At 43.9% G+C, this 9,789-nt stretch overlaps 2 protein-coding genes across 2 annotated transcripts; both read left to right on the top strand.

The window, feature by feature from the left end:
- Positions 1-3,122: 3,122 nt before the first annotated feature.
- LOC107218071 (chondroitin proteoglycan-2) lies at positions 3,123-6,541 on the top strand. Its single transcript, XM_046744086.1, has 5 exons — positions 3,123-3,170; positions 3,369-3,708; positions 4,507-4,532; positions 5,662-5,727; positions 5,827-6,541. Exons 1-5 carry the CDS (start codon positions 3,164-3,166, stop codon positions 6,414-6,416), a joined length of 1,029 nt encoding a protein of 342 aa, XP_046600042.1. The 5' UTR covers positions 3,123-3,163; the 3' UTR covers positions 6,417-6,541.
- A 1,255-nt stretch (positions 6,542-7,796) lies between these two features.
- Positions 7,797-8,430, top strand: LOC107218072 (peritrophin-1-like). The gene is given in 2 exon segments (XM_015655820.2): positions 7,797-7,831; positions 8,099-8,430. Coding segments are annotated over 2 exon segments (261 nt in total). The 5' UTR covers positions 7,797-7,824; the 3' UTR covers positions 8,353-8,430.
- Positions 8,431-9,789: the final 1,359 nt, after the last annotated feature.

The raw sequence follows: 9,789 nt of genomic DNA, 5'->3' as shown, positions 1-9,789 counted from the left end.
GTTCGTTCCATTCTCTATCGAAACTTTGGCCATTCCTTGACTAGCGTTACGATGTCAGTTTTGATACGTCTGGCCCGCGGCGTTGCTCGCGTTCGAAGAAAATACACCAAAAATTGGAAAAGTTGTATGGAAATGGCTGGAAAAGTGGGCGATTCGTTCGAGGGGCAAGGTACAGAGCGAGACGGAGAAAGAAAGCGGGAGAGAAAGAGAGAGAGAGAGAGAGAGAGGTCGACAGGGAGAAAACGACAAAGCGAGAAGTAGTGAAAAAGAGAAAAAGAATAGGTTGACAAAACGGAGGGGGGAGCCGAGTTGGATGGTGAAACAAAGAAAGAACCAAGGAGTAAGAAAAAAAAGAGAGAAAGGAAAGCTTGAAGAAAGGAGAGAAAGGAAAGGAGGAAAGTAAAGTTGTAACGTTTGCGTAGAGTTTGACGCGAGCTCCTAAAAGAATTATACCGCGGCTCGTTTGAAGGGGGAGAAATGTCCCGGGTCCTACTATTCCTTGGGCACTGTTGGGAGCCAAGGAGGGGGTGACTGGAGCCTCGAGGGTGGTTCTAGAACTTAGAAATAACAAGGTCGAATGACAAGAAAACAGAGAAGGGTGATTCCGGCGGTGCGGGGGGCGTTCGGCGCGAGAAAGAGGGAGGGGAGGGTGCGCGAAGATAAGGGCGCGACGTGAGGGACTCGTTAAGGGATGCAAATTAACCGGTATAAGCAGTAGGCATGTACGCGTGTACACGCCGCCTGCTGCACCCTTTTTCACCCTCGACTTGTAGGGGAAGTTGCCCCCTTGTCCTTCCGCGGACGTTTTAGATTCCTCGAGTTCCTCGCACTTCGACAGCGAAATACTCGATTAGGTGCTATTGGCACTCGGCGAACGAGGGGCGCTGACGTGAAAACCTCCCTCACCGAACCTCTGCGTCGACGAGTCATAACGAATTTAATTGATTAAGGAGCTTAGAAATTTATTCACACTCGGCTGGCCGACTATTTTCTTCGCGTTTTTTCTTCTCCGCTTCGACGATTGCTCGTAAACCCGGGACGATTGAGGTCTAATGAGTTTTCACATAATTTCAGGCGGCCTCTTGGTTGAAGGGTGGATCTTTTCTGCCGTATTCAAAATTCTGCGATATTTACCGTAATTACGACACGTCGAAGGGTTGATTATTATGCTTCATATCAGATCCCAGTTTGCTCAGAAATTTTCAAAGTCTTTCCGAGTTATCCCAAATTTTCACTCAATAGATGATTGCCCGCAACGCATCAGCTTCATTCGATACAAAAATAGAATAGTGTTATTTTTGGATCGACAGAGAAAAGTGCCGCAGGCGCAGGTTTACGGAAACGAGCGGCAGGCGAGCCCGGTTTTCGGTTACTCTTGGTCGGGTGATTCGGAATGCGGTGCGGCATCTGTTGCCAAATTATTTTGCTCATAGGGCCGTGAAAAATTGTCTACCGTCGTGACGAAATTATATTGTTCCGGTTTCAAAAACGCAAACACTATAGTCACGAGCCTATGTGAAGGGTCGATAATTTCCATCCGAAATCGTACCGTCGAAATTAACCGTCCAAAGATCCATTACACGTTCGTAAACCTCCGGAAAACAGTAGCTGCGTGTACCGATCTCAAGGCGATTGACCGTTATCGCGAACGTTCTTTCATTCCCGGCGAGTCCAATTAGCCGGATTTCAAGTCACGATCAGCGAGCACTCTTTCCGCGTTGCGCGTACAAATCCATATTTGCAAAAGCGCGGATCAGCGGGCGTGCGTTTGTGTATGTGCGCCCCAATTGACGATCGTTACGCACTCGAGATTTCAACCGTGCGAAAAGAGAACGGTTCAACGCGGAGAAGAGGAGCGTTGCAGGTATTCGTCGAGCACCGAAACGGCTGGAAAACTGAGCATAATTTTGCAATCTCCCAAAGCGCAATGTGAATAACAAGATTTTGCAGGGGCGGCTTAAGCTCCCGGCTCTGCGCACCTCGCTCCCCGAGACAGAGTAATTAAACCGAATTATTCAACCTCGCGGATGGGATCACCGCGTTTCTCGTCCTCCGCTGCAGCCTCTTTACTCCTATAATAACTCTCCGCCACGGTGCTGCAGCGGAGCAAAGCCGGCGAACGTGAAGTGGGTGTCGCGTGGCGAGGCGTACTTATGGTGCCAACTACCGCATCGAGGGCTCCGCTCTCAAGATACTCTTTGTAATTCAACCGGCGATCCGATTACCGATCGACGCCCCGTCGGGTGTAAAATTTTTTCATCCAACGAAAGATTTCAGCTATCTATGAGGCGTCATTCGCCGTCCAGGAAATTTCTTCAACTTCGTTGCGATTAAATTTCAGCTCGACGAATATCTTCAGCAAGATCCTGCACGGAAAGGTCCAGTCTTTTTCTTTTCCATGTAAAACTCACGTACAAAAGTAAATGAGATCTGAATTGTTCGAGCTTTTAGACATATCCGAAGAGAATTGTATCCTCGAAGTGGTACCGTGATCCGATAAATTGTAAAAGTTAGCGAAGAAATCGAAGTGACGGGCAGATCAACCTACGAACAAATACCGCGATATGATTTTGTTTCCGATAGAAGGTAAAACCGCTCCGGAACCGCTTCCAATTTCGTTTACGGAACAAGGGGACTGTGTCTGAACACCGGTCGGTCAATATGTGCGATGGCGCAAGGGTCTGGACACTAAGGAAAACGTTTTGTCGCCCCGGGTCGACTGTGAGAATAAAAGAGAAAGAGGGACCGGGAATGTTTCTGCGTTCCGTTGTTGGTCGATAAGGAGCAACAGTTGTTGGCTGCTTGTTTGCTTGGACGCGGAGCGAGGGTTTGAGGGAGAGACGCGGGAAGGATGAGGATGCGAAGGAACGGGAGGTGGCGGCTGCGGTGTTGAAGTTGAAGGAAACTTGTCTGGGAGTATGACGGGAATGGGCACCATCCGGGAAATAAGTGGCACGTGAATCAAATTTTACGTACAACGCGATAGTTGCAAATAACACGATCCAATCGATTACTTTATCTTTAACAACCGATAATTAATTATCACCGTTTACGCCCCCCGTGATTGCCGCTGAGAACAAAGAAGATAGTGGTCCTAAGTTGGTATATAAGTCGTCCAAATTCGCAAATCAATCAGCAGAGTTCAACTCGAATATTCGGCAACATGAAGGGTAAGTCGGATTTCAATATTGACGCACTGCTTTTCAAATTTTGGCAAGACATTCACGGGCCACGTGTTTCCATTTTGCCATAGCTACGTAATTATTTCACATTTCACTAGTCTATCGATTTTTCTTCTCTGCTCGATTGCGCAAGTTTTATTGTCCTCTTGGACGGTTTTTGATAAAACTTTGGACTGTTTCTTTCAGTATACGTTTCCTCGTTCCTCATCCTGGCTCTTTTGGCGGTCGGCTTCGGTCGCGCCACTAGGTGCCCAAAGGTAGATGGAAAATATGCAGTCAGCATACCGAACTACCTTAACTGCAGCACATTCTACAAATGTAACAACGGTGAAGCGGTTCTGTTCGAGTGCTCCGCAGGATTGCATTACAACGCTGAAAAGGGAGTATGCGACTGGCCTCAGAGTGCTGGATGCCCTGATCCTCCCACCGAACCCACTACCGAATCATCCACCGAATCAACTACCGAATCATCTACCGAATCAACTACCGAATCATCTACCGAATCCGCAGACGTGGATGATGTCGAGTAGAAGATAGTCGATCCGAAGCTTACGTGATACTGGCACAACGACGCGGCGTATTAATCCAACTTGCAATTAATTGAATATCTATGTCCGTTATTCGATATAGTATAAATAAAGGCATGTGTCGAAGCTCTTAAACCATGGTTCATTGACTCGTTCCCAATTATCACTTTGCTTCATTGACTCTTATTTACACTAATCTCATGGCTTCGGGTTACTGCAGCGTCTGTTACACCATGTTCCTGTATTCCTAGTTGTCTGGTTCACATTTCGAATTGAGGAAGATTTTAGCTCCACCACTGGTTTTCGGAAAATGGTCCTGACCAGACTGAACATCGATGTTTTTTCTCTATTTCTCACATGGTGCTATCCTACTTCAGCTCGCCACCTGAAGCCCCGACCATCTGAAACGTTTTTTTCAACTTCTGCGAGACCTTTTCACAATTAGTCAGCTAAAATCCGCTGTTGTCTTAAAGTTGTGTTTATTTTTATCCTTTTTAAATTACTGGCCAAAGCTAACAATAAGTATAGTATACAATACATAAAATATTAAATGGTTGAAAGTACAGTGTCTGTAAAAGATCGTAGAAAAATCTGTGGGGTTTTAGTTCTGATGATTGCGGTTCAAGAAATAATGCAAATAAAGAAGAAAAGCATTTCAAGTCAACTATTTTCCTCGATAACGTTACCTTTGCTTAGGGGCCATTCCACAAATACATTCACTTTTTTGGATGATTTTAGACGCTTCCCCTTTGACCCCATTTTTGGTCTATTCATTGATAATTCAATCTATTTCCAAGGCTGTTCGTAATGAAACATACTCGAGGTATTCAAAATGCAAAATTTGAATAATAAAGAGGATTTTGTGTCTTGGGATTGAAAAGAGGTAGAGCCAGCCCTTTATTTCATTCTCTACGGAATTTTCGTGCCGAAACATGAATTCTATACACAAAAACCGAACGTTACATTTTGCCGACCCCTCCCCTCCGCCCCCACCCCTCTCCGTGGCTTGCACCGTCGCACCTTGACCCCCTTTTAAAAGTGAACACATTTATTAAACGGTCGCTTAATCAATTTCATACTTGAAACTCATTATAAAACAGCCTGTCTTCTATTTATACTTGACCTGAAAATTTAATTACGAAACAGTCCGAGTCGACTAATTCACGAGTCGAGTGATTTCATGGAAAGTTTTTCGAATCACAAAGGTTTTCTCATAGACCTATGATTTTATGACAACGCACGATTTGCTGAAAAACTGCGACGCAACGATTAATTTCGGAGTTTGAAAGAATTCATTTGGTAACTTCCTGGCCTATTACCACAATCAACTAAATTAGAAAAAATGTTGCAAAGATGACGTGAAAAGTGACGCAACCGACTGAGAAAACCTTTGACATCATTTTCTATGCTAAAGAACATGAAACCGTGTCAGAATGCTGCCAATTTCAATTTACGTCGTGTACGTAGCATACGTAGAAAAAAGAGATGGCTGGACACTTAATAACGGCGATGGGATAACCCTGAGAACAAAGAAAAACGTATTGTCATTCTGTCTTCAGGGAGTGAGAGAGACAGAGAGACAGAGAGAGACTCGCACCGCGTGTTGTTTGACAATAATCACCAGTTGTTACGTGTTTGTTTTCTTGAGGCGAAGGTGAAAAGGATAGCGAGTATCACAGAAAAAGCGGCTGGCGGTAATCGCAATGGAATCACGTAACGGCGTCAAAGTAGAAGAAAACTTGTTTCCCAGTGCTGATGTGAATAGAAATGAACCGATAAATGATTGACACGCTACAAATTTCAGATAAAATTAGGGAGCTCTGCCGCACAATACGATTTAATCTTGTATATTATCGCTAAAACCTCTGTCAAAATAGATAATTACACATAGTCATGTACACTCCCACCATTATCGTAGATCAGCTGAAAGAAGATATTGGCACCGTTTTCAGTATATAAGCCTCCGATCCATCAAGCCACATCACAGTCAGCACATCGAATATTCGGCAACATGAAGGGTAAGTTTTGCAAAACGTGAAGAAATTCCTTTAATATTTCATTAAACTTTGTCGTGTTCGTTGACCATCAATTTTAATTACGTGGGTGATTTTCCTCAGCATACGTTTACTCAATTCTTGCCCTGGCTTTCCTGGCGGTGGCCTACGCCGTCGAATGCCCTGAAGAAGACGGTGAATATGTCTTTTTATTCGAAAACCCGTCCAACTGCAGCACCTTCTATAAATGCAGCCAGGGCGTAGCAAATCTTATGAGCTGCTCCTCTGGTTTGGAATTCAATGCAGAACTGGAAGTCTGTGACTGGCCAGAGAACGCCAATTGCAGCGAAGCAAGTGTTGGTGAAGACGATGAGAACGATGATGAAGTTGTCGATGATGCGGAGGCAGATGAGGAGGACGAAGATGAGGAGGACGAAGACGAGGAGGAGATTGAGCAGAGAAAGAAGGGAGATAAGGAAGAGAACAAGTGGATAGGTCTTATCCGCAGATGTCCCAAGGTCAATGGTGTATACGCCGTCAGTATTCCCAACTACCGTGATTGCAGAAAATTCTACAAATGCGACCACGGTAAAGCCGTTCCGTTCTCCTGCCCCTCTGGATTGTTGTATAACAGGAATCTTCAAGTATGTGACTGGCCTCAGAACGTCATCTGCAGATCCTTCATCAAATCCACAGACGTGGTGGAAAATTAATAGAAGATGCTGGAGTTAACTTTTTACTTGCGCAATTACCACTTCGCTGATTAATTCAACTAAATGTAATAAGTATCTTGTATTTTGATATGCTATCAATAAATATGTGCAGCGAATCCACAAAATATCGTATAGTTGACTCATACTAGTTTTCAATTTCTATAACCATTATTGCAATTCTTAGCATTGTCATACTAGAATAAGAAATAACGATGGACGAGAATATAAGGTTGAGACGGTTGATATAGATTTGTTTTATTTATTTGTAATTTACTTTCAATATAATATAGAATGAGCATAAGTCTCGGTATCGATGGAAGTACGAGAACCTGCGATCCCAAAATTGTGAAACCGTAAAATTTGACGCAGTCTTATTTTTGGTGCACTTTTGCGGTAAATTATTTTTACGGACTCGATAAAATTACAGTAGAAATGAAACCGTGATGAATTTTGAGCTGCGGCCGCGCTTCTAATTCAGTCAAAGAGTATGCGCGGCAGTGTTACTCCTTACAGGAATGCTGGCATCGTTTTTGGGCTCTGCGATTAATAAGGAGCAACAGCTGCTTACTGGTGATTTTTTCGGGTAAATGGTATGATCAAAGAATGGAATTCCCAAACGTGTTGAAGTTCAAGACAAATTGTTGAAAACTATGACGCGAATGTCAAATACACGTAAATGATTGGTGGTCAAAGTGCAAAGTTCTCGTGTCAGACCCGACCGATAATTTTGTCAGTAAACCGATAACCGTTCATGAACTGATCTCACAGTCATCGTCGATCGGGATCTATCGAGTCGTTGGTCTAAGTTCCAGTACGTGAACTAGGCTATCGGAATGTTCAATTCGACTAACGGGTAGTATGAAAGTTAGGACTGTTTTCACTATAAATTCACGACTGTTTTTTCCCTGACTAGACATTGAATGCGCTTTCTTCTTTTATTACATTTTAACATTAGCAATAATCTGCACGCGAACTAAATATGTAATTTTGAGTAGTCAGTTTCCGGTATCTCGTTGTCTCGTATGACAAGTAAGGTGAAGGAAAATATTGCGGAACGTCAAGAAAAATAAGCAGATGAAGAGTGATGAAACGAATATCACCAGATAGCGTTGAAGATTAAAGAAATTTGTTTGGGAATGTAACGTGAATCGAAGTCAACTGACAAATGATTGGCCGTCAAATTCAGATTTCAGATATGACTAGGATGTAGCTGCACATAGCGTGATTCCATAAATTATTTTATCGCTGAACCCGATAGTCACTTATCTCTGAGTACTTGAAAAAGATATCGTCGATCGAGTAAACAAAACTTTCAGTATTATAAAGTATATAAACAACAATCCTTCCGTATATAATGCGTTCTCATTCACCTCTTTATCTAATAGTTTCATTTTGAATCCTGAGGAACATGAAAGGTGAGTTCGTTTTCATGATCCATGCGAGACGTTGAATAGTCTAATTATATTTCTCTTCTGTGGCAGTCGAAGAATGTCATTTCTTCGTTCGAACAAAATGGTCTGTCTTGTGAATTCGCAACATAACAAACTAGACCAACGGATCATTGAGATTGACTCCGCACTTGAAACGAATACTTTTTTTTCTGGTTGTTCAAGGTGCACGTATTTCTGGCTCAGTTTATTCGAATTACCTTCAATTAATTCGAATTTTTCACCTCTTCGCAGCATTTGTCCACTTGTTTTTCGCCCTGGCTATTTTGGCAGTGGCCTACGCCTCCGATCAGTGTCCGAAAGTAAACGGTGAATACGTCGAGCATCTCGCTAATCCAGTCGACTGCAGGACCTTCTTTAAATGCGAAACCGGTGTTCCCATTCTGCAAGAATGACCCAAAGGTCTGGAATACGATGCTCAATTGGAAGTTTGTGACTGGCCCGAAAGTGCCAACTGCCTAACAGCGGAATATTTTCAAAAATACTGATTGCGAGATGATAAAATTGACGAAGGTGATGAAAAGGAGGAGGAAACGAAAAAGAAAACTCAAGACCAAGTGTTCACGCCGCAATATCGGTTCGATCTCCGTGCTGGTTAATCAAACTCAATAAAATATGTAATTGTCCTTATAGGAAAATTGCAAAAATAAATACATTCATTGATTTAGATTACAGTCTGTTTATCCCATTAGAATTTCATTTCGTTATTTTCTTTTGATACTACAATCCCAACTTTTCGCAAAAATAAAAAGAAGAAGAAACACCCAAAATCAAGCCTATATTTCATATCATATTCATAGAAAAAAAAAAAGAAAATAAATAAAATTAAAGGCAGGATTGAACAGTCGCTGCTCGGTTGTTTGCTCGGGCGCCAAACGCAGGCTTGCAGGGGGTGAAAGATGGAGCCAGGGAAGAGGGTAGAAAGGGAGAGATCGGCGATAGCGTGGATCACAAAGGCCACGTCTCGCGTCGCTAGCCGTTTTATTGCTAAACGGTGGTGGCGGCGAGTACGTTGCTGAGATTGAAAAGTTCCAGAGCCCGTGTCGTCCATTTTTGTGCTACAGGGGGTGGCGGAGCATTTACAGCTGGCCGAGGGAGAATATTTTCCTTTATAAAATAATAACTCCCCCCCCTCTCCCCCTTCTCACATGCACGCGCTTCTCGAGCGTCTCCCAGTCGAGGCTTCTCTCTCTCCGTTCCCGTTTTCCGTTCGTTCGCCGATCCGCCCCCGTTTCCACCGATGCAAATTTCAAGAGCCGCTGCAACGCCATCGGGCTCTGCCACTGACGTTTTTAATTATTCAATAAAAATCCCGGGTCTTCGTGCACGCGTAGAGCACACATACACTTATGACGCGTACGCGGGGCGAAACCCGGAGCTGCGGAACGCTAACCGCGCTGCAATTCCGCTTGAATCTCGAGTGCTTACCCGGTGGTTTCAAGAGTTCCCGGCGTTACCCGATAACTCGATCGCCGTCGAGCCATTCGGCCTGAGCCGCGGGGCGATAACTCGGTTGGTGCAATTTTTAATCCACGCCGCATCAGCGGGCGATAAATAAACTCGTAATACCGCGAGCTTTCTCCCTCGGCTGTATTTAAACGTTACAGCTTTGGAAAAGTGGGAGATGAGAAAAATGCCGCGTCGATAAAACGCGATCAGTGCATTTTCTAAAGCGAAAATATTTTCCCCGCAAGCATTTCCGAGCCTTTGACAAGACGAGCCGGTCGCGTTCTTGCGACCCGATGTCCATCGGAGGTGCGGAAAGAGGAAGAAAACGGGCTCTCCGTGAATTTTTTCGTAATCATATTAGGAAATCACTTTGATGTCTGGATATGGCCGCGGCTCCGAGCCGAAGAGGCACTTGTGAAGAGAGCCGAGTTCCGAAATTACTTTTGCAAAATTTATAACTCGATTCGCTCGTACCT

The sequence above is a fragment of the Neodiprion lecontei genome, chromosome 6, assembly GCF_021901455.1.
Source record: "Neodiprion lecontei isolate iyNeoLeco1 chromosome 6, iyNeoLeco1.1, whole genome shotgun sequence".
Taxonomy (NCBI): Eukaryota; Metazoa; Arthropoda; class Insecta; order Hymenoptera; family Diprionidae; genus Neodiprion; species Neodiprion lecontei.
This window is presented reverse-complemented; position numbering and strand designations above follow the sequence as displayed.